Genomic DNA, 25,119 nt, shown 5'->3' on the forward strand with positions numbered 1-25,119 from the left:
AGCAGGAGGTAAATGGTAGTGTTAATGTGCATAGAATAGGGATTAGGATTAAGAACTGCACCTGAAAAAAATGCATCCATGTTGTTGTTCCACGTTCAATGAAGATTAACTTAGAATAGGCAGATTTAGGTGCACAGGTACCATCGGGGATAATTACTTCCAGATGCCCAGTATCGCAGCACCTATAGTCACCTAAATTGTAATCCTAACCAACATAAGGATTGTTTATCTTCTTTTAGATCAGATATACCCAAGAATCAAACAAGATCAGATGGGTATTAGTTATTGTGCACTTCAAGAAATGTAAGGCCACTTTTTTTTTTTTAATTTGTTTTAAAGAACCCAGAAAAAACAACGAATTTTCTCAGTCTTTCTTTACCTCCACACAGATGCCAACCTATTACTAAAGTCTCATGGGCTTGAGGGGTCTAGCCCATTAGGAACTAAAACCTATGAACTGAACAAATAAGATAATACTGCTGCTGACGCCACTAAGAGGGCTACTAGGAAGTTGTTCATTTCAGGTAGGATTGGTTGTTTTGTGACCTACCATGGTAGATATGTTTTTATTTTTACAATACATGTGAAAAGGGTGGTGGGTTTTAGTGTTAGATCTAATACCATTAGGAGTAAATAAATCAGCAGAGCTCACTACAGTGCTATGTGGAAACAAATTAAAAGAGAAGGTCTCCATAAAGATCTTTACATCTGATCAGATGAAACAGCGTAAAACTTTTATAGACATTGAGGAAAGAAGTGATTTAAACAAAGCAGGAAATACCTGCTGCAACAGTGACTGGGGTGATACAATACTGCAAAAATTGAGACCAGCAAATCAGCATAATTACAACATGAACACAACTCATTTGGAGTAGTTTTACCAGTAAGTAAGGGAAATAAAAAGGAGTGCGCAGGTTCAGCAATATTTAGGCAACTGAGCATGGCACCTAAATTATGGTTCATTGAGACAACAATAGTTGCTTTCATCAAACTATGCTCACACAAACCAATGAAGAGAACCACTTCATGATAGCCTCCAATGGACTACAAAATGTTCAGCAATGACTCCTAACATACATATTATCTAGTGGTAAGCACCAACTACAACTACAGCAATATTGATCTTCTCCATCCTTGACTTACAAAGCATATGCACAATCTTCTGGAGCTCCCCATGCTTCACTGACAAATACAGCTGCCGCGGGTGATAGCGCACCTTCTTTCGTCGGTCACGTTTTGATGGAGCGGGTCTGGAACAAAGGTGCAAAGAAAAAACGTTTAGAAACAAGGAAGGTATGCAATAATGTACCTTGTTGGGCCTAGCTATGGTATACGTTTTTAACATTATGCTTATGTGCAAACATGAGTGTCTAAAACCTCAATGGGTTGGCTCTCTACCTCCCCTCATCGCAAGTACGTGAGCCTTCAGCTAGGTGCCTCGCCCCTATGGCAACTCCTTTAGCTTTTAACTAGTTATCAAATTCTTTTTCAAGGGCTAAGTGAAAAACAATCACAAGCAGGAAAATACTCACAACCCCACAGATCCACTTGTAGAAATATACCCTAAAATCTCTCAGCTGAACTGTCCAGGCCTTGGTTATTTTCCATAGGGTTATAACCATATGGTTATTTTCCACCGAAAGCCATCCACAATGCAGCCACAGTTTCATTACCAACCATATCAAATTCTAGCATGGAAGGTCAAGTGCCTACTTTGCAAATATACTAAAAAGAACGGGAACTCAGCGTAGACCCAGATACATGTCCAAATTCCAGAATATCCACATAAGGTAGAGCACAGCATACACTCCAAGACTTCATGTATGTGAGATCATGGACTTGTCGAAATGGATTGTCGCTCCAGAGTATGGGTTCCAAATATTCAAACGAGCAACCACCTTCACATGAGCACCGTATGTACAGAATATGAAACAGGGCAAGTCTTCCTGAGTGCAGTCCACTTCAGTGATCCTCTGTAAGACAGAAGATCCAGGGAGAGGAGCACTGTGGTGCACAAGTTGATATCTTCAAGGGCCATCATTACAGAGATGCCCACATTAAGAACTTTTTTAAACAGATTGCACTTTTTTTCACCAACTACTAAATGGCAGAGGTATGCAAAGAATATGAATCGATAAAGATCAATGCTGCAAAATAATGCACATATGTACCCACAGACTTATGTAAACCTACCCACATACACTGTGACTTCCTGTAATTCCCATGGCATAGGCTCTGCCCTACAAGGCCACAGTCATGCTACCTATAAACACTTAATAAAATACAAATGTAACAACCTGTCTGCCATCTCCATCTCCTGACTCAGCAAAGCCTTCTCAAGTCCTTCCCGAATGGGCCCCACAGGAAGGCCTGCAGCAGAAAGTACTATACCAGATGGAAGGGTGACTGAGGGACCAGAGCTGTCCACATCGTTTGTATCGCCCACTGCACGACATGCTTCACCATTTCCTCTCATTCTGGCACTGCAAAAACGAGTGAAGAGCAAGAGAGAATAACATAAGGGACATGTGAGTACTTTTTGAGGCTGATAATCAGTAAAGGCCACTAACAACAACTAATCACAATTCACTGCTTCATTGTCATTACCCATAAATAAAACGTTGAACACATACTGCGAGGTTTTATCTATGTTGGCATTTTCCTGGGCTGAACAGTTTCCCAGTACAGGAAGCTGGCTCTTTATATGGTATACCAAAATGAGGTGTAAAGAGTTCAGGGGTTCCCTAACCAGTGGACAGGGGCGAGCTCTAGCAATCCCAAGGTGCTCTTTTAGAGGGTAAGGCAGTTAAGCAGCCTAAGGCTTATCAGAGAGGAGTGTTAGACATCTGCGGATATGTACACAGTTAATAAATGAGATACACGACTCAAGGACTTCCACACTAATTTACAAAAATAGTATCCTTATATATATTGTAGGAAGCTGGCTCTTTATGGGGTTATATCAATAACTAGATACACTGTGTAAAGAGTCCAGGGGCTCCATAATGAGTGGACAGGGGCATGCTATGCAATCACAAAGTGCTTTAATTGCAGGTAGAGTGGCCGAGCACCCTTAGCGCTCTACACTGAGGAATGCAAGACATCCACAAATAAACACAATAGTCAATAATTGAGAGACACCTAAAACAGAATTTGAGTCGCAAGCCATTAAAAAGTTAGACTCCTAAGTAGGATGATAACTTATTCACAAAAGGGAACTGGGGTGCAAGTTCCAAAAGGAATAAGCAGTGGTCAATGAGACCACTGCCAACTCCCACTGAAACTTTAGAAAACACGATTTTTAAATTAAAACAAAAAACAGTCTGGTTTCCTTGAAGAAAGAAAAAAAAAGTTAATTTAAGAGAAGCAAACACAGGGTAATCTGCTGACCCTTGCAGGCCACAGTCTGTGTGATTGTAGCAAACCAGTGAGAGTGGAAATTTGCAACCTGCTTAATGAATACTCCTTAGGAAGATTGGAATGCAAATTATAATTGTATAAATCAACATATTAGTACATAGGTTGGTTCGCACAATTAGATACTGGTCGCAAAAGGACTGTTAAATTGCAAGCACTTTTAGTGAAAGCTATCTTGATACATCCGGCCCAAATTTCATCTTGATAAAGCAAGCACTTTCGAGAACCCAGAACCTGGTTAAAACTGAAGGCCGATCATCACATACCTGGGATGTGTAGTATCAGCTCTTCCAGTGGCCTCGGTCCCCTGACATGGAGGTGCAGGCACCGGTGTTGAGGTGTCTGCTTTGGCAATGGTAATTTCCTGGGCCTCTGAGGCATCCTCACCGCAGTGCGGACAGAAAAGCATGCCATTGAGCTGCGACACGCAGGACTTGTGGAAACGGTGGGTGATTCGGAAGTCTGGATGGCATTCCAGAAACGTCCCCTAAGAGGAAAGGAAAGAGAAATCAGTGGAGCACATCAAAGGTCCCACAGATCAATTTCGCAGAGCAGTAAACACAAACGATGTGAGGCTTGGTATACTCAACGTGATCCTGCAACAACGGATCTATCACCACCAATATTTAGAAAGCACAGCAACTGCTTGACGCTATCCTGGGATGCACTCTTCTACCTTAAAGAGTGGGGACTATAGATTTCACTGTGCTAAGTGTACTCTCAAGTTACAGTCTTTGTCCTGAGACCCTAGGCAGTTGAAGACATAGGAGCCTGTCCATTTTCAGATGACCAACTGTCGAGACCTGGGGATTTATTAGGAGGTGAGAACAGAAATCTACCTTTATAGTGACTATGTAGTGCTAAACTGCTGCATTACACCAGATCAATGCAGTGTAAATTACAGTACATTCATGAATGATAGGGTCCTAGGATTTATTAACAGCATTTGTATGTTTATTAGCAACATATTTATTTTGTACATTTATTAAAAATTTTCCTAGGGAGAAGAGACCGCTAAAACTGTGAGGGGGAGGGGTTATTTATTTGGGTGGGTGAAAACAATAAATTTCAGAGTCTTTCTCTCCCCCCCCCCAAATTTATATAGTCCGAGGGCATTAGCTTTACAAGATCAATAGTTTACACTAAACATTTTGGTACAGGAGAATTACTACTGAGGATAATAATACACTTGAATAATGTCTAACCACACTTTGTCACTAAAACACAGCAGAAGTCACCAGATTATGAGTGTGAGCATCAAGGCACAACCTCCTATAATGACTACACACTCACCAAAGTGGGGTGTTCACATTTCATTGTTACAGTCAGTGAACTTGAAATAAAAGACTCAATCCCTCCTAGCCCTCATCTTTTAATATCTAGCACTAATCTTCACTATCCCTTCTGTGGGAAAGTGCTCCTTTTGACATGGTCACAGTGGTTTTGCCACTGCTACTGATGTTTTTCAACTGAAGATGCACACTGGTTGCCTGCAAACCAGATCCCCCGTGCCAGTGCTCTTTAACCAAAACAAGGTAAAAGGTCTAATTGTGTTTAACTGGCACAACCTTAAGCACCCCTGTAAGTCCCTAGTAAATACTACCCCTGGTAGCTAGGGCATGGGTACAAAAGAGAGTTCCTAAGGGCTGCAGCATGTACTGTGCCACACTCGGAGATTCCCCTACAAATTGCATACAGCCTGCCATTTCAGACTGCATGTCATCGTGCGAACCATGAGTGAAAGCACAGCACGCCACACCCATTGTGGGCCATGTCCAAATCACTGCACATAATATATGTAAGTCACCCCTACAGCAGGCCTTTGAGCCCTAAGCTAGGGTGCATTATATGTGAGGACATATCTGAATGAGCAGATATACCCCTTTGATATCTAGTTGTATCACTAGATATTGAAAGTGACAGTGAAGCCATCTTAAGGAACGTACTAGGCACTGGTCATTACGAGCTACCCAGTTACATAATGGCTTTGGTATCAAACACCTTATACCAGTAACTGATTTATTATAACATGCACCTAGGGTGCACCTTAGAGGGGCCCCTTGAAACCTATTAGTCCTCTAGTGTGTTAGCTGCAGAGTATCGACCAGCCTGGCACCACAGAAGAGTTTACTCACCCTCTGGGAGGTGATAACTCACACTCTGAGGCCAGAAACAATGCCTGCTCTGGAGGAAGGTGTTATCACCTCCTCCAGCAGGGTGGCTGCTAAATTTACATTCTAAGGACAGGGACTTCTATGTCTATGCCGCCTTTGATACGCAACACTGGCTTCTCCCAGACCTGGGATATGCCACCCCCTGCCCGGAGGCCTATTGGGCACCAAGACAGGGGGATGTTAGCTATGCAGTTAGGTGCGTTTCACTACCAGGATTGTCACCCCCTCCTAAGGAGGGCTGCCTGATGTACTCCACGAAATAAGGGGTCCATTATCTTGTTTTTGGTGGACCTAGGAACTCTGGGACAGGGTTATGCCCACTTCCCACAGGAAGTGGTCATATAGGTGGAGCAGTGACTCAAAGCGGTGGTAGCCAATTGGCTACTACACTACATTCCCCTAAACGCCCCTAAATTGAGTATTTAGGTGGCTCCTTGGTACCAGGAAATCAGATTCAACTGACTAAAGAAGAAGGACAAATAAGAGATGACCAACGCAAGAACTAATGACTAGCTAGGACTTTGGCACCAAACTCTGCCCACCTGCTCCAGTCCCAATAATTACAAAGATCTGACTAGTCCTGTAGCTGTGCATCCTTACCAAAGCATCTGAGGCCTGCCAGCCCTTTGCTAACCAGCTCCTTTGGAGTGGAGAAGCCACTAGCCTGCAGCAGCAGGCCCCAACTGCAACTGTCCAGTTCTCCACTGTGCTGACCATTTGATCCACTAAGGGAGCATCTCGCCAGGAAGAGGATTCTGAGTGCCCAGGAATGCAACCCCATCGATCCATCTAGTCTTCGAGACGCTGAGCCTAGCTGGAACCTCCCTGCACCAATACCGGGAGTACCACCACCAAGGCTTGTTTGTGTTCAGCCGGAACACCACCACTGCAAAAACGTACCTGCATGTCGAGGGACTTCAACAGAGGCCAGCTCCACACCAGAAGTCATTCGGCTGTGTTTCTTTCCCCTCTCCTGCCAGTACCCCAAGCCCAGTGAAAGTCTCTGACTCCACAGCCCACCAGACAAAACATCTATGCACCTGAGCTCCCCAGCCCGTGGCCACTGAAACCGTTGGTGTGTCTGTGGTGCTCAGACACTCAAGAACCGAGACCCCCAACTGCCCCGCCACCCCTCCCACATTTGAGTTCAACTGGACTGGTCACCCAGTCCCCACTTACAGCCCTTTTCTTCTAGGTACGGCTCCCACTGACTAACACAAAGGCCCTCATTTCAACATTGACAGTCAGCCAACCACCAATATTGGACCGACAGTCGCCCGCCTTTGCGGCCAGGAACCCTCCGGCTGCATTTGGACATCCCCGCTGGGCAGAAACAGAGTTTCCGCCCGCCAGCCCAGCGGGGAGCAGGGCTGTAACATTGCAGCCGGCTCCTAATGGTACCCATTGCGATTTCCACTGTCCCCTTACTGCCAGCCTTTCCATGGTGGTTTTCATTGCCATGGAAAGGCTGGCGGTAAAGGGAGTCGAAATCCCTAGGGCAGCGCTGCCCTGGAGGATTACGACCGCCGGGACCACCACAGCAGTATTCCGCCGGTCCCGGCGGTATGACCGTGGTGCTTTCGCCACGGTCAAAATAAGCTGTGTAGTACCGTCAGCCTGTTGGCAGAACTACCGTCACATTTACCCTGGTCATCACCGACTGCCAGGGTTGAAATGAGGGCCATAGTGTCCGAGGAGAACCTCTGCACCTGGACACACCAGGGTATGTAACCAGAAAATGCTGGTGGTTTTAGAGACCTTGACCCCTGCTTACCTTAATTCCAGAAGAACAGTCCTGTAGGTCGATTGCAAGTGACCCTGTGCAGTATATGTTTTCCCCATCGGATAACATAATAGGATAACATTACAGCGTTTGAGGCTCATACCTCAGAGTTGATAGTTGTATATTCTGCATTTCTTGAAATCGCTAACTCGAAAAGTACTTACCTGATCTTGGTGCCTAAATTAATATAAAAATATGTATGATTTTCCTAAAATTGGTCTCGAGTTTCTTTTTGAGCGTGTGTCTCATTTATTGACTGTGTGTTTGATAAAATGCTTAGCAATACCCCCTGATAAGCCTAAATTGCTCACCCACCTACCACAAATGAGAGCATTTAGGTTTATTATATTAACCTCTGTCAGCCAATAAAGGTCACCTGTGCTAACTGCATAGTGTAACCCTACATTGGTGCACTGCGTAGATGAACAGCTTTCTAAACCTTCCTTAAAATTGAATGATTTAAAATGACACAAACATGCTTCTTCTGTGGCACAACTAGCATGAGTTGTGCTGCCATAAGATTGAGAAACTGATGATGCACTATCCAGGTACTGGAATGGGGAAATTTAACATGGGAAATTAAAACAAGAAATAAGATAAATGGGCAAACATCTTACCATAAATGCTACTTTTATTTCAGGTGAGTAAAGACAGCAACACCTAATACTGATTTTATACACTTTAGGACCTAGTTGTGTGTACAAGGGAATATTTAGCTCTTGAAAAGTAAATCTCTTAGGACATCATCAAGTACACTGTGGGAAGCAGTCCCCTTTTTAGAAAACTCTTGCTTATCATTCAGCTGAATGTACAAAAGGTAAATGTATTTGTAAGCCTAGTTTCCCATCATGGGTATCTTCATTAAATTCCTATAGATAGAAAATCTTTATCTACTCGCAGGATCCCAGAATCCCCACACAGAGGTGGAGATATTCTATGTCTATAAAGATCTTGGGTGGAGAAACATTTTTACTGGACACAAAAACAAGGACTGATTACCCTGCAGATTTGTGTAATGCCAATCAAAAACATCAGTAGGGGTTTCCTGTCTTTTGTATTGCAACGTAATTTTCTTTAATGAGTAGCTTTTTGCTTCCAACTTTTATTCTGTGAGCAAATAAGGACACAAAGAGCTTTAGATCTTTCACAAATCAATTTGATGAGGTGATTCTATGCTAAATAAACAGATGTTTTAGTACTCATAAGCCTCCATCCATCACCAAATATATTTTGCTCCTGTGAAACGCAGGAATGTCCAAAACCTCTAGCAACACCTGGAAGCACCTACTGAAACAGTAAACAGTTGAACACTGCCTGAAGTGAGAGTTGGGGGCCGGAAAAAAAAAGCTAAAAGAACTTATACTTGCCTTCTGGTTTTAAACCGGATACCATGTACATCTATTGAAGTGCTTCACAAGCAAATACGTCGATGCTTATGTTGACAGTAAAATAAAACACAATACTTCAAATGGCCTCTGCGGCGGTGCTAGGGGTGGGGGGGGGTGGGGGGAGGGGGGTCTAGCATCTCTCCTTTGAGTAAAGTGATCTGCATACCAAGGGCAGTGGGCTTCTCTGAAACCCCCTGCTTTGGAATGCGGATTTGCAGGTCATCCTGTTGGGTGGATATGTAAAGACCTCGCCCAGAGCAGGTTTTGTTTCTGACTGCTCAAGAGCAAAGGCTGTCACCCTAGGGGGCCAGAATTTTGTCCGGTGGTGGCAGGCTGGCTAAAACTAGTCCGTCAGCACACAGGTAGATGGGAGGTTTTCAGGGGGCACCTCTAGGTGCATGTATTAATAAAACCATCACTGGCATCAGTGAGGGTTTATTAATACAAGATGTTTGATAACAAACATCCCTATTTTCAGTGAAGCCATCACGTAGCTGGGAAACTAGTATTGACCAGTGTCCAGCACATGTACTTAAAATGGCTTCCCTGATCACTCACTTGTCTAAGAATCGACAAAGACATAGCAGGGGTATATCTGCTCTTGCAGATATGCCCTTGCATGTAGTATAATGCACCGGCTTTAGGGCTGTAAGGCCTGTTGTAGGGGTGACTTACATATACTGCATGCAGTGTTTTGGGGACAGGGCACACAGGCTCTGTGCAATGTCCTGTTTCCACTGTTAGCTGCACCAAGACACGCAACCTGCAATGGCAGATTGCATTTGTTAGGTGAAGGGTCCCTGAGGGTGGCACAATACATGCGCAGCCCTTGGGAACCCTCTTCGGTACCCAAGCCCTAGGTACCTAGGACTTACAGGCGGGCCAAAGATATTGCAAACTGGGCAACAATCGTACAATTTTAGGGAAACAGATCTGGCACTGGGACCTGGTTAGCAGGAGCCTAGTGCGCGTTCAGTAACAATTGCATCCAATACCAGGAAAAAAGTGGAAGTGACCAAGTCAAAAAGGGGCACTTCCCTACACAAGATATCCACTTACTGCTTTAGTAAACAATTTGAGTATCTGGGAGTTCGAGAACACACTATATCATACTTTTGCCCTCTCTTACTGCCCTGCAAGGTCTGAATACACAACCAGTTTCACTGGAAATTAACTTCACATACTTTTCTGACGTAGAACAACTGGTTGACAATTGAAAGAGACAACTATTCCCAACAGATTTACAACAGCAGCTGAAAACACTGTTGGTGCATGGCTAAGGAAGATAGTGATGACAACACATCAGTTTCTTTGCATCTGTTCAAGTTGAGAGGCATTCTCTTACAACACAAGTATGATCAGTACGAAATGGCATTACTCGTGAGGGGAAAGACTGTTTGCGATTGGGTTGAGTGTGTGATAAAGAGTGGGAATTCAAGCCGATTTCCAGAGCTGGACGGTTTCTCTATACTGAACTTGAAATGAATGAATGAAATATTAGATTACTGCCATTGTGGGAGCAACAGTTCCGTTTACACTGTCCTTGTGGCTTCTCATTTGCCTCTGTAACCCATTGTGTTGGAGACACTTTTGATCATCAGTAAATCAGGGCCTACATTTTGGTTTGTTACAGTAATTTTGAACAAAGCAAGGTGCGGCTTGTTGGTCATATTTGTGTCACTATTTTCAAAGGGGCTAGAAATAAGACCCTCAGCAGATCTAATCTATGTAACATGAGAACGTCAGTAGCCTATGTAACACACAATTTAGGCCAGGAAAGTGTAGAATAGGCAAAATGGTGAAGGCAATCTATTTAAAGCAATACTTACAGCAGTGCAGAAGAAGCCACAACCTGGACAACAGTAATGCTTCACCATTCGAGCACGATGCGTCTCACAGAGCACCATCAGTGGCACCCGGCTGGAGGGTCTCATTGTCTCACGCTTTAGGATGGGGTTACTGCAGCCACTCAGCTATGCAAGAGATGGCAGAATAAGGCCCATGAGAAGCCAAAACCATTGAGAAAAAAGAGAAAGAGAAAATAGAAATCACAAGTTAGTAACAGGAACCGTTCGCTACAGTAAAACCCCAACCCAGTAAATAATTCTTGCAGCTATATTAACAGCAGCAGGATCTCACCTCGCCATCCACACTTTCAGTTGCCATGCATTTGTTGTTCGCAAGCTCACTAATACGGTCGATCTTTGGCGCCTCCATACGGCAACTACACAATGGAAGCTCTTCAAAGCGATCCGTATCCATAGAGCTGGTATCATTTGACACCCCTGAGGTGATATAAAGTACCAAAATATTTTAAAAAGAACAATACTCATATCAAATCGCCTGCCATAAACACACTCACACACAATCTAAACACACCAACTTCTGTCACTTAAAAACAACGCCATAAACCTTTACATGTCAGTCTGAAAAACAGGACACCTTGTCAGTAAAATGAAGGGCTCAAATGTTAGATGCCTGGGAGAAGAAGCTAGGCCTGTATAGTATGTGCACACGGCAGACATCACTTGCCCCAGAAGGTTGACCTGAAAATTGAGTCTCAGCAGAGCAGTCAATCTTCTAATAGTTCAATGCCGAACAGCTCTTCTGCTGATGCCTAAACTACACCAGCTATAAAGATTTTCAAAATTACACATGGTGAGAGAATGAAATGCTCCAAGTGCAGTAAAATATATTGCTGGCACTGGAAATACTAGCTGGCTTCAAGCAACAGCAGGAGAACTTGTTGCTTATGATGGCTGAAAAAGTTAAAATTCCAACAAACAGAAGTTGCTATCAGAGGGAGATATAGACTCATTTTCGTATACTTTCCTGTGACAAAGCAATGTAAAGCGAGCCATTTACAATTATATGAAAAACCGGTGAGAACTTGAAATTTGGGAAGCAAAGCCATGATGTATGGCATAGTTCTCCAGCACACATATTCAATTAACACAAACATATTGCAGTATTTTCACCCGGGAATAAACCAACGTAATAGAAATAAATATATGTAGGTTTAGTTCAAAATGAAAAATGAAAGCACTATATAAAGTTGAAGCCATACCAGAAGAAAATCCCTCATTCACAGAAGGACTTGCTTAAAAACTAGTCAGCAAAACCAGACCTAGCCCGCAGGGTTAATTTCTCATTGTACAAGTCTGGGGTTAGACCTTCCATGGCTGCACTTGAAGCTTCCATTTTACATCCAGTTCAGTAGCAATCTGAGGACTGTGTGTCTGAGGATCCACTTTTATGCCATCTTCTCGTTTGTGGAAAGGGAGGACTCACTAGCCAATGAGGGCAGTAGCTGCCACCAGGCACCTCTTCCCACTTTATCAATCAATCAAACAGGATTTGTAAAGTGCAGGAAATCACTGTCGAGGGCATCCAAGTGCTTGCAGGTCTCAGCTTCTCATTCAAATAGCAAGGTCTTGAGAGCTCTACGAAGGTCTGGATGAGAGGTGATGGTACAGAAATGCGTGGTGGGCTGTTCCAGGCTTTTGCTGCTATGTTGAAGAAGGTACAACCTCCACTTCCACTTCAAAGGATGCGTGAAGTGTGGGCAAGCGATAGGGAGGCAGAGCGTAAACTTCTGGACAGTTGGTAGAAATTCAGGCGGTGATTAATGTAGGCAGGTCCCTGGTTTTGTAGAACTGTGTGTGCGTGGGTCAGCAGCTTGAATACACACCTCTTCTGCACAGGGAGCCAGTGGAGTTGTCCGAGGTGTCATGTAAAGTAGGATTATTCGGACAGGTCAATGATGAATCAGGCTGCGACATTCTGTATGGTCTGAAGTCTTTGTAGGAGTTGCAAGTAGATTCCTACATAGAGGGCATTACCATAGTCTAGTTGACAGGTGATGAGGGAATGTGTCAGGGTGTCTTGTGTGCGGGGGCAGCCACTTGAAGATCTTGGGAAGAGTGAAGAGATGGAGGAGACAGTTTTAATCTGTGATTCAGAGGTTTCTAGCATGTTCTGAGGGAGTGGGTGCAAGTCTTAGTTCTGAAGGTCAGCAGGAGTCATTCCATTTGTTGCTGCTCTTGCTGAAGATCAGAACTCCAGCCTTGTTCCACTGTGAGGAGCCATGAGAATACCTATGGGGTGTACCCAGCACAGTGAACCACTCCTCCAGGAAAACCAGTTCTGCTACCGGTTTTGCCCCTGTGGAGGAGATGCAAGCTTGTCTTCCAACACATAGAGCAAGTGAAGGTGTGACTTGCATTTGCTTCACTGAGGTAGCCTCTTTGAAGCTGGCCATGTGTGTCTACAGCCCGGTAGCCATTGGGGAAAATCCGTAAAACATGCAAATTAGTAGGTTTGCAGACTCAAAAGGCATTACAGCCCTGGAACTACTGCCGCTTCCTCCAGCCCCGGTATGAATCTCTGCAGAAAGGTGGCATAATAAGGAAATTGCTATAGTAGGGGTTGAAACTGCAAGTATCCAAGCCCTACTATAGTAGTAGCCCTGGCATAATCAGAGGCTATTTTCAGAGTGCTTACATAATGGGATTGCTGCCTAATTTGTTGCCACACTACATGGCACCAAAAGGACAAGTAGATTTTTTTTTTTACAGGACAAGTAGATTTAAGAAGCAACCTGTCCAATGGACGAGTAGATATTTTATTAAAATTCCACACCCCTGAACCGGACCAATCCCCATAGACTGGATTGGGACACCCAACACCATTACACACACCTGCACCCGGATGCACAAAAGCTCTCCGAGGTGACCTGTTGGTGTGGCTTTGGACCTTGCCCCAAAACCCCCTTAAGTCCAGGTGACTGGTCCTGTAAGTCATTGTACTCTACCTGGATTGCAGTCTTCAATTTCCTCCACAGGACTGCATTGCAGCTTTCTGAAAAGTGCACGGTCTACTTTTAAAAACTCTAAAAATTAATAACTGGAAAAGTACTCATAGGACTCTGTTGATCTTGGTTGCAAGTTTATATAAAAGTATGTGTTATTTTTTATAAATTATTGTCAGATTTCTTTGAGTGTGTGTCTCATTTACCTCATGAGTGTGTGCCTTACATGCTTAGCACTACTCTGACATGCCTAGCTACTCTACCACACTACCCAAAAAGAGAGCATTTGGGATGTAATTTTTGTCCCTGTGATACCTCTAGGGATTGTTTGGACTCTTTGCACTGTGTACCTCATTTTGGTCCACTATATGAAAAGCCGATTTCCTACAGTAGGCTTCAGTAGCAGACCTAGAGCCATCTCTTCCTTCTGTCACAGCAGTGGTGGCACAAGTGCTGCATTACACGGGTGACATTTAACTTACTCAGTACACTTTTGTATTGTGCTAGGGACTTGCAGGTCAGTTAAATATGCCAATGGGGGATTAGCTAATCATATACACCTGGGGATTGGAAGGGGGGGGGGGACGGACTTGAAGCACACACACACATTGGGGTCTAGAAAGCAGCACCCAAAGCACTACAGTCGAAAAACCAGCAATATCAGTCCAAATTCTTGGGGGGTTTGAGTGGAGATTGGGGGGCGGGAGAGGACTGATCATACAAAAAAGTGGCACTTTCCTACTCTTCTCAAGTGTCTCATCTTTAATAAAGATGTTGCTCTGTACATCTTTCTTCCTTTTATGAAGCTACATGTGACAATGTCAGCCGAGCAGGCTCAGTATATTAAGCTGTACTTGGTACATAATCAGCCAGCGGGTACTTGACAGGCAAGTACAGCATAGGGGCAGGCAAGTTGAGTTGTCCTTCTCAAATCAGATCAGGTGTAAGAAGAATTTGAAGGCTTCCCAGGTTTGGCCCAAGTTTGAGGGAGGATAGAAATCCTACACAGATTCTTCCCCTGGTAATATTTTATCTCCTACTGTTTTGTACAGATGACCAAGAACAACCTCAGTATTCAAGAGAGGCCCAGTACTTATACCACTTAGTTAGTCAAGGCTAAGTGTCAGATCCAGCCAGACTATCTGCAATATTCAAATATTTGTGTGCTCCTCCAATCCTAAAGGCATATCCTTTCTTGTCACTGGCTAAATTTTATGGGATTCAGAGCCCAGGGTCCACGGTCAACTGACTAAATTAGAAGTTACTGGTGGCAGTCTGAGTTCTGCACTTGCTCTAGCCACCTCGAGGGACATCATATGTGAAGTGGGTGAAGTTGGGGGAGGGAAGGAATTTGGTTAAACCCAAGGAGGGGAAACCTCACGAGACAAAGGGAAATGCCTGAAAGGTCCCATGGAAACCAAGTAGGAAGACACAAGGAATGTGCTTGATGACTGGAAAGTCAGAGACCGACAAAACCACCTCAAATACAAATGTCACCATCACCATTATGGGCAGTACCCACCCATGGGGTCCAAATGAACCACATCCTTTTCCAGTCCTTATTGTCGGGGTATTAGTAAAAAGATATGGGCCTCTGCTCTAGAATAAAACTGCCACAACTGCACAGTCACAACTCTGCCCAAGTTAAAAAAGACAGCAACTATTCTCATTCAAAAGAGGGGTACAGTTGAATTCACATCACAGTACTGATGTTGACAAAATATGAGCACCATGAGTCGAGTAGCATGCCTGTTGATCTACTACAGGAAAATATAGGGAGAGTCAGAAAAATCAAAAGGAATGTGGTGGTACTGTTTCCACAGCCATACATAGGGCTTTCACTTATGGAAGCATATGTGGCTCCAGTAAGAGAGCTCAATAGATTTAGCACCTCCCCACCTCCACGTACTGACCAATATAGGGCACAATCACATTGGGGATGTCTGGTCACTCAAGAAACATTTCACCCTTTGACGCTTCCCTATCTCTACACCTTGCAATTTACACCATGAATCAGAGTTCAACTCTACCTGCTTGATGCGGAGAGAGGGTTCCCTCAATCGGGAGCTCTAGCGATCCCAGCGGGACCTCTGTGTATTCACTAGGGATTTGGTGGTCCGCTGCAATTCCATTCACACCTGCTGTAGACAAAAGATGGGGAAGGTGGGTACAAGAGTTAAAAGTGATCAGCAAAGAGGCATAAACATCACTATCTAAATTGTCCATAACTTGCTTCATAAGGTGAGTATATATGCAGGCTGTTCATGATTTAAAACACAAAGTTTCAGAAGATTAACCTATAAGCACCTCAACACTCTTGCAGGTGATAGTGAGTTTCAAAAACCCACATAACATAGCCTCCAATCCAAAGGGGGTTAACAGCTGCAGAAGATATTCCAAAGTAGAGCATAAATAAAGGAAAGCATAAGCCAGGCTACAGGGTGGAGCCTCCATTAAAGCGTGCAGAGCGCACCAAGACACACACCCTTAGGAAGCATTATGCACACTACAGAGTGTACTGCTGATTTCACAGTCACAGACCGTTGCTGACACCAGCAGCTTTGCAACCGAATGCCTGCGTGGGACTCAAAAGCATGGATCAAAAACAAACCATGCATAAATCAATGCAGGAGCCACTGCTTTGACCCCACTCCCCCAAACAAATCTCCCACCCAACAATGAACTGGGAAGCACACGTTTGCCTGCCGCCACCTACAGGCACCTCAATTTATCACCATGATCAGCAGCATGGTCTAAGACTACCTATATTACAACATGTTCTTAAAGGAGGCACTATAAATATTTTCAACATCAGTGTCCGTAAACATTCCTCACCTCCAATGTGCAATCTAGTCATAAATTATGCTGCAACAATATAAGTCTACCCATTTGTAATTACTAATTACCACCAACAGCAGACCTCACCCTTCCAAACATTGAAGTCTGATCTGAAAATCTGTCTGGGGTTAGGTTTGCATAAAAAAATTGACTACTAGCTCCTTTCTTGAGACTGTATAAATAGATATGCTTTCACATCACCATGTGCTGTGACCATCCTTAATTCCCCATAGCCTCCTACCTTGACTTGGCTTTGGTCTGTCCTTTTTTTTCCGCTTGCGGGATGGCCGAACCCAGGGGCTGTCGCTCTTCCACTTCTTCTTGCTCTTCTTCTTTTGGCTGGCAGAGCTCTAACAGGACAAGCAGGATGGTAAGAAGCATTCCAAATCACATGCCAGCAAAATGAGGTAGAAAATCACAAAAATTTACCTGACAGCTCTCCAAACATTGTGACCGGTAAGCCACAGCAAGTGCACTGCTTTATAGTTTTGTCTCTTTGTGGAAGAGAATACCTTCAGTATAAACCCAGGGCCGTCTAGAGAGACATCTATTAAATCTGAATCCCCAGCACTAACCAGTTGTATTCTGTGGATAGCTTCTGTTATTTATTTTTGTACAGTACAGACACCAAATATTCATGGTGCTATTAACCAGGAAGAAATACAGCAACCTGATCTCTTACCTTAGACTATCTCCAGTGTGACTAAGTGCTTCAAGGAAAGCCAACTTAGTTGTCATGCTTCAAAGAAGTCACTGCTGAGGAACTCTTGTTAAAAGTGGCTTACTCCAGTTCCAGAGGCTACATTTCCAGATAAATATAAGACATGGTCTAAACGACGGCCACCAGTTATAAGCAAGGTTTTAAGTACAGGCCTTGTAGAAAGAACTGTGAATCCAGCCAAGATGGATGGAGGCAAGAAGGCAGGATTGTACCAAGGATTTTCGAGTGGAAGAATACCCCTAAAGCTAAAGGACAAGCCGGGAAACTGAAAGGAACAGGGCAGCTTGAAAAAATAAGCTAATTTTTATTAACACATGAAGATACATTTTATTGCTACCTGGGTACCTGTGATGCTATTTAAATTTAACCATTGTTTGACCATCAACTCCATTTTCCTTGAGTAACTCTATTTTGTGCCCTGCTGAAGCCGCAGGTTAGAGCATGTATTTTTCCTTACAGAACATGTTTTTCTCTTCACCTGCAAAGAGCTGGACAGTGCTGAAACATATTATGTGGGATGCAGACTAGATACGAGTTCACAACGCTTAGACTGTTTTTATTAGAGGAATGTACAAGTCTGCCTCAGAACAAACTTTGGGAGCCTGGCTAGCATTTATGGGTGTTTTCGATGCAGACGAAATACAGCCAGCATTCAATTTCATAACAGAGAGAATGTGGGGTTCCTAGAGCCTTCTTCTTGAGGTGATTTAAGTTATAAAAGACAGGCAGACTTGGCACTAAGACAGGAGCTCGTCTGTGGTGCGGACGCACTGCCCAAGATCTGATTTGTGATCCCTATTGGGGGGGTCTCCTGCCTTGGCTGATCAAGAGTTCCCCTGTCACACTGGTGAGGATGATGTCAATAACCCCCATGGTGATGTATTTTGAATCTTAATTATTTAGCTTATGTATACATGCTCTATTAACACACTGCACATTTCTTATTCAGCTTTGACCTCTTGGTATATGCATTTATCTTTGTATATACACATGTTCTGCTGCACTTGCATTATGTGCTTTTTCTCATGTATTTGTATGACTTATTTGATATTTGGGAAGAGCCTTAATAAATTCATTATTTGGACTAAGAGTGCTGCATTCATTTTGCATTGTGTCCTCTTAGTTTAAGTGAGAGCAATACAGAACCACTTAAACAGATACCAGAAAGAGGCATCAATAAAAGGAATACATTCAGAGGTAGAAATCTACATTTATGTTTACGTTTGGGATAGACATATGTCTTACAGAGTCATGGGATGTCCATAAACATAAACAAGGTGGGAAGTGTTGGTGAGATAACTGATGCAGACAGGGTAGCAGCCCTATCTGCATGGGAGCTGGAAAGTCGGAATCTTTGTTGGTAGAGAGAATGGTTCACAGACTATTTTAGGGACAACGCAGCCCTGTTCACAACATACAAGTATGCACCAGTAATGCATACAATCTCCAAGCGGCCCAAGGTAGCAGGGTTCACAACATACAAGCATGCACTAGTGCACAAAGATGGCCAAAAACCTATTTCCCTCAACACTGTACTGTTCTCACTGTGGCAGTTGCGTCAGCCCACAGATGTTTCCAAATGCAGGCCAATGCCACAAGACAGAGATGACTCCACAAACAACCCCAGCCACGTACCCTATCAGACAGGTTTCCAGATCCTGCATCTGCTTCATCATCTTCATCCTCCTCTTCTCCTGCCTCCCCCACCTCTTCCTCCTCCTCTTCATCGTCCTCTTCTTCCTCATCCTCTTCTTCCTCCTCCTCTCCACTCATCTGGTCAAGGGGCACCTCTTCATCAGACTGAATGGAATACAAGAGAGAAGTCAATCAGTGATCTATTGTGCACACTTCCCAGATTTAGCATCTCCTCTGTGCACAAGTCGCTTGTTCTGGGTCAAATTCTACCACAGCTTGTGAGATTGTCTGAAGAACACAATACTTCACTTCCATTTCCAAGGTCAAATGTCAATTTCTTCCAGACCCCAACCACAAGCCGGGCCCCGTAAACATGACATTTAAGTGATTATACATGGCACTGCCGCCACTTGCATGCTGAACAGTATTTTAAAGTAAACGTCAAATCCCAGAAAAGCTTATGGTTTTGCTAAGCAAGCTCAGTTTGTTGATTAAATAGGTTCTTGGATGTTTGCAATCCAAACACTACAAGCTGAACAACTTCTAGGCAAAGCTTTAGAAGGGTAGATGTCTTTGTGGAGGCACACGTGTAGGGCAGTTTATATGGGAGCAGACAGATGGTGATTAGTGCCCTTTACAAATTCTTTGATTGATTGTTTAATTGACTGATGCATGTGCATGGCAGTGACTACTGTATTCTAGCCGAAAATCACTGATCGGAGCTCAGATTCTTAAAGGTCCATCACAAAGGGTCTAAGTAGTTTTGTGTAAGCAAGGAGTTCAAAACAATTCAGGCTTCTGAAACAAAATCTGCAGATCAATGAGTATATACAAACTCATTTGATGTTTATAGCAGCAGCGGTGCAGCCTAACAGGAGACTGAGTGCCGTTCCTCTACCTGGGCGTGCCACAACATATTTGATAGCTGCATTGTATTCTTTTTAATTTTCAATACCCCCCACCTAAGTCACTCGAAAAAACATTCACAAAATGTTATGTGGATCACCACCCAGTTTTGTACTTATGAAAGGAGGACCGCGCTTCATGCAGTACGTGACTATAAGGTCTATTTAGGTGACAGGGCTGCTGTGAATTAATGTGTGCATGTCAGCCTGGACAAGACCTGGATGGAGGTCAATCTGACAAGTGCACTTTGAAGGCCCCTAAACCCGCGCCGTAAAACAGAGCCTGGGGGACAGAAGTGGCAGGTCTCAGACTGAGCAATGGAGTGTACTGCTCAAGGCAGTCCCAACGCTGCTCTGAAACACTTTACTGAACGTCAGATATTCTGTATTTTTAAGAGCAATGTTGGTGTTGGCGGGACTTATAGGAAGCAACCTGCGCCACAGTGAATGTCATGCAGGGCAGGGGCTGGCTTCCCGAGCATGCCCGGAGAAGGGAACAACACTAAGCGGACATCGCAGAAGAATCTTGCTGAGCAGCAGTGCAGAGGACAAATAAACATGCATGAATTCCTCCACAAATCCTAACTGGATGAACAGTAAGGATTATGAAAAGTCTGCACTGTGGAGCTGCTATCGCAGAAAGAATAAGTGGGTTAACATCTCTACTGCAATGAGTACCATTACATTTTGAGTTTTCAGTACCGAATCCAGTTAGAGTTCCAAAGATGCAAAGTGTCCTCTTTTCACATGTAACACAAGCACATGTTTAGGAGGATAACACAAAGTAGAAATCCTCAGCATACACTTTACTGTTAGTAGGAAGGTGGCTCTTTATATGCTATATCAAAATCATATACATCATGCAAAGAGTCCAGGGGTTCCCTTACAAGTGGACAGGGGTTTGCTTTAGCAATCCCAAGGAGCTCTTTTAGAGGTTAGTGTGGTCGAGCAGCCTTAGGCTTATCAGAGAGGAGTGTTAGACATCTGCAATTACACACAGTCAATAAATGAGACACACAGCTCCATAAGGCGAACAGGTACATTACAGTGACTTAAGGGACCAATCTCCTGGACTTAAGGTAATTATTGGGCAAGTGTCAGGACAACACCAAAAGGTCAAACTGGGCAGCACTGGGGTGGCCAGGTGCAAAAGTGAAGTACGCTGTCAGGTGCCCACTATTAGTCAATGCAGATCGGACTAGTTGAAGAGAGGCTGCAGGTTTGGACAGGGAGTCAAGTAGATGAGAACCAGCAGGTGGGTTCAAGTCCTGAGATGCTCAGAGATGTAGGGACACCTTAGGTCCTCTTTTACATGGGACAGGGCAACGGGTGCAGAGGTGTCCTTCGGGTTTTCTTTATTGGGCGCACACGCGGTTAAGAGGGCCTACGGTCAGAGGCTGAAGGAGGTGTTGGGGAGTTCACAGCGGGCAAGGTACTGCCAAAGCTCACAGATCATTAGACCAGAAAGGTTGTAGGTGTCAAACACACTTAAACTTGGCAACTAAGAGACTTTTTCACCTGCTAACATTTTTACCTTTGACCAGAAAATTATAAAATGCACTTTTAAACAGAGCATTTTCAATTTGAGCATTATACGAAGTTGCCAAAATAGTTTCTCAATGTATCTCTCACATTCGAAAGGTACTGAAGATGCTCTGTCTCTGACATCTTATTATTCAGGCAGGCTAGGGGCTGCAGCATGCTACATGCATGTAAGGATTGAATTGGAGTAGACTACCACAGCTCTGGACAACAGCAATTACAAGGAAGAGGGGTCCCATGTTTACACAAAGACATTTTATTCATAGCAGCCGAGGTTTCACTGAGCTTGATTAAAATTTGCGAGTCTGATGTGTGCTTGTGTCACTAATCCTCAAATTTCGAGGATGTTTCACGTCCTAGTGAAATTAATGACACGGCTTAGAGCTATCAGATATCCTTAAAGTAAACAATACAGGTCACCGAATTACCATGAAGCAAGTCCATATCACCCTCCCTTATCTCTCTTGAGTGGACAGCAGGATCCAGATAAACAAACTACACATAAACTTAGCACTTGTATAGCGCACAACTCACCTGTAAGGGTCTCAAGGCGCTGTACGCATACCGCTGTGGAACCCCTCCTGGCTTTTCCCTGTGAGGCGCCCACTCCTGGGCAACCCCCAGGGTGAAGCCAGGCATCGAAGCGCTGTCAGGGCCGTTGTGGAGATTAAGCAAGCTATTGCCCAGAGTTACAGAGTGGGACCCATCAATTAGATTAGGCACCGAGGCGAGAATTATCTGGTCCAAGGGAATTGAGCCCAAGACCCGCCGAGGCAGGAATTGAACCCTGGTCCCGGGCCAGATCTCTGCATCAGGGTCTGCCGCTCTAACCATTATGCCACACTTCTCCACATTGATATTAGGACTTAGATCGCGTTGATGTTGTTGTCAAGAATCCCTGAATTATACTACAGCACCCCACATACTTTTTACACTTATGCACACATGTACACTTTGAAATTATCCAGTCAAGCTCCATGGTTCCAACAATTCCCCATCATTTCCATGAGCAGTGTTGAGCTCATGTGATGACAATTTGTAAATTGAAAGTTATGCATTGGTGTTTCCTTCCCCAGTACAATTGCACAAAGCAGGACCCTTTGTGATACACAAGGTCCTTGCATTGAGCAAACCGGTTTATTTTGTAATGTTTGGTCAGGCACAGAAGTTCCAGCTGTGCAGAAAAGCAGCTGCCACTTTTTGTCTACTGAGACAATGATGACGGGGACAGGAGGCCACTGCAGCTCCACCCACTTTTGGATGTCACTTAGACATGTCACAATTTCATACGTTTTATTCAACGTAACTGAGGTGCACTCCAATATTTCCACATTATCTCTTTAGGAAAACCTTTTAAACCTGTGCTGTAAAATGCATTGTAATTGACTATTTTAAAAATTTCTACTGATTTATGGTATTTAACAGTATGTTACAACGCCCTTTACCCTGTTCCCCCACCCCCTTTTCCTCCCGATACACCCTTTGAATCACAATGCGATTGTGTTTTTTTTTCTCTCTCTTCATAGTGCCTGGTAAAGGGGCAAATGATTTGTGTCATGCACTATTATACTCATAAAGGTATCTCTCACTATCTGTGTAAAACACCTTAATTCCAAACTGGTGGAAAGGGTGGTATATAAACCAATTAAATACACAAAAGGAAACAGACATGTAGGAAGTTGGCTCTGAATGTGCTATTTAAAGTAAGGAATAACATGCACAGAGTCCAAGGGTTCCCCTTAGAGGTAAGATAGTGGCAAAAAGAGATAATACTAATGCTCTATTTTGTGGTAGTGTGGTCGAGCAGTAGGCTTATCAAAGGAGTAGTGTTACGCATTTGTTGTACATACACACAGGCAATAAATGAGGAACACACACACTCAAAGACAATTCCAAGCCAATAGGTTTTTGTATAGAAAAATATCTTTTCTTAGTTTATTTTAAGAACCACAGGTACAAATTCTACATGTAATATCTCATTTGAAAGGTATTGCAGGTAAGTACTTTAGGAACTTTGAATAATCACAATAGCATATATACTTTTCACATAAAACACATATAGCTATTTTAAAAGTGGACAGTGCAATTTTCACAGTTCCTGGGGGAGGTAAGTTATTGTTAGTTCTTGCAGGTAAGTAAACCACCTACGGGGTTCAAATTGGGGTCCAAGGTAGCCCACCGTTGGGGGTTCAGAGCAACCCCAAAGTTACCACACCAGCAGCTCAGGGCCGGTCAGGTGCAGAGGTCAAAGTGGTGCCCAAAACGCATAGGCTTCAATGGAGAAGGGGGTGCCCCGGTTCCAGTCTGCCAGCAGGTAAGTACCCGCGTCTTCGGAGGGCAGACCAGGGGGGGGTTTTGTAGGGCACCGGGGGGGGGGACACAAGTCAGCACAGAAAGTACACCCTCAGCAGCACGGGGGCGGCCGGGTGCAGTGTGCAAACACGCGTCGGGTTTTCAATAGATTTCAATGAGAGACCAAGGGGTCTCTTCAGCGGTGCAGGCAGGCAAGGGGGGGTGGGCGTGGGGGGGGGGGGGGGGACTCCTCGGGGTAGCCACCACCTGGGCAAGGGAGAGGGCCTCCTGGGGGTCACTCCTGCACTGGAGTTCCGATCCTTCAGGTCCCGGGGGCTGTGGGTGCAGGGTCTTTTCCAGGCGTTGGGATTTCAGAGTCAGGCAGTCGCGGTCAGGGGAGCCTCGGGATTCCCTCTGCAGGCGTCGCTGTGGGGGCTCAGGGGGGACAACTTGGGTTACTCACAGTCTTGGAGTCGCCGGGGGGTCCTCCCTGTAGTGTTGTTTCTTCACCAGTCGAGTCGGGGTCGCCGGGTGCAGTGTTGCAAGTCTCACGCTTCTTGCGGGGATTGCAGGGGTCTTTAAATCTGCTCCTCTGGAAACAAAGTTGCAGGCTTTGTTGAACAGGGCCGCTGTTCTCGGGAGTTTCTTGGTCTTTTGGAAGCAGGGCAGTCCTCTGAGGATTCAGAGGTCGCTGGTCCTGGGGAAAGCGTCGCTGGAGCAGTTTTCTTCTGAAGGAGGGAGACAGGCCGGTAGGGCTGGGGCCAAAGCAGTTGGTGTCTCCGTCTTCTCTGCAGGGGTTTTTCAGCTCAGCAGTCCTCTTCTTCGTAAGTTGCAGGAATCTAAATTCTTAGGTTCAGGGGAGCCCTTAAATACTAAAGTTAAGGGCGTGTTTAGGTCTGGGGGGTTAGTAGCCAATGGCTACTAGCCCTGAGGGTGGGTACACCCTCTTTGTGCCTCCTCCCAAGGGGAGGGGGTCACATTCCTATCCCTATTGGGGGAATCCTCCATCCGCAAGATGGATGATTTCCAAAAGTCAGAGTCACCTCAGCTCAGGTTGCCTTAGGGGCTGTCCTGACTGGCCAGTGACTCCTCCTTGTTTTTCTCATTATCTCTCCTGGACTTGCCGCCAAAAGTGGGGGCTGTGTCCAGGGGGCGGGCATCTCCACTAGCTGGAATGCCCTGGGGCTTTGTAACACGAAGCCTGAGCCTTTGAGGCTTACTGCTAGGTGTTACAGTTCCTGCAGGGGGGAGGTGTGAAGCATCTCCACCCAGAGCAGGCTGTTGTTTCTGTCCCCAGAGAGCACAAAGGCCCTCACCACATGGGGTCAGAAACTCGTCTCTCAGCAGCAGGCTGGCACAGACCAGTCAGTCCTGCACTGAACAATTGGGTAAAATACAGGGGGCATCTCTAAGATGCACTCTGTGTGCATTTTTTAATAAATCCAACACTGGCATCAGTGTGGGTTTATTATTCTGATAAGTTTGATACTAAACTTCCCAGTATTCAGTGTAGCCATTTTGGAGCTGTGGGGTTCGTTTTTGACAGACTCCCAGACCATATACTCTTATGGCTACCCTGCACTTACAATGTCTAAGGTTTTGCTTAGACACTGT

At 44.6% G+C, this 25,119-nt stretch overlaps 1 protein-coding gene across 5 annotated transcripts in view; it reads right to left on the reverse strand.

The window, feature by feature from the left end:
* The window catches only part of EHMT2 (euchromatic histone lysine methyltransferase 2), a 220,706-nt gene that overhangs the window by 137,899 nt on the left and 57,688 nt on the right, over positions 1–25,119 (reverse strand). For 4 of the 5 annotated variants that reach the window (XM_069237196.1, XM_069237195.1, XM_069237194.1 and 1 more), the window contains 8 exons: positions 18,767–18,931; positions 16,652–16,760; positions 15,603–15,713; positions 10,902–11,047; positions 10,592–10,735; positions 3,684–3,904; positions 2,298–2,483; positions 1,144–1,250 (listed from right to left, as the gene is read on the reverse strand). In XM_069237196.1, the coding sequence (XP_069093297.1) occupies positions 1,144–1,250; positions 2,298–2,483; positions 3,684–3,904; positions 10,592–10,735; positions 10,902–11,047; positions 15,603–15,713; positions 16,652–16,760; positions 18,767–18,931 (1,189 nt within the window). The remainder of the gene's footprint in view (positions 1–1,143; positions 1,251–2,297; positions 2,484–3,683; positions 3,905–10,591; positions 10,736–10,901; positions 11,048–15,602; positions 15,714–16,651; positions 16,761–18,766; positions 18,932–25,119) is intronic. The other variant, XM_069237193.1, reaches the window with a different exon arrangement.

This window comes from Pleurodeles waltl, chromosome 6 (assembly GCF_031143425.1).
Source record: "Pleurodeles waltl isolate 20211129_DDA chromosome 6, aPleWal1.hap1.20221129, whole genome shotgun sequence".
NCBI classification, from domain to species: domain Eukaryota; kingdom Metazoa; phylum Chordata; class Amphibia; order Caudata; family Salamandridae; genus Pleurodeles; species Pleurodeles waltl.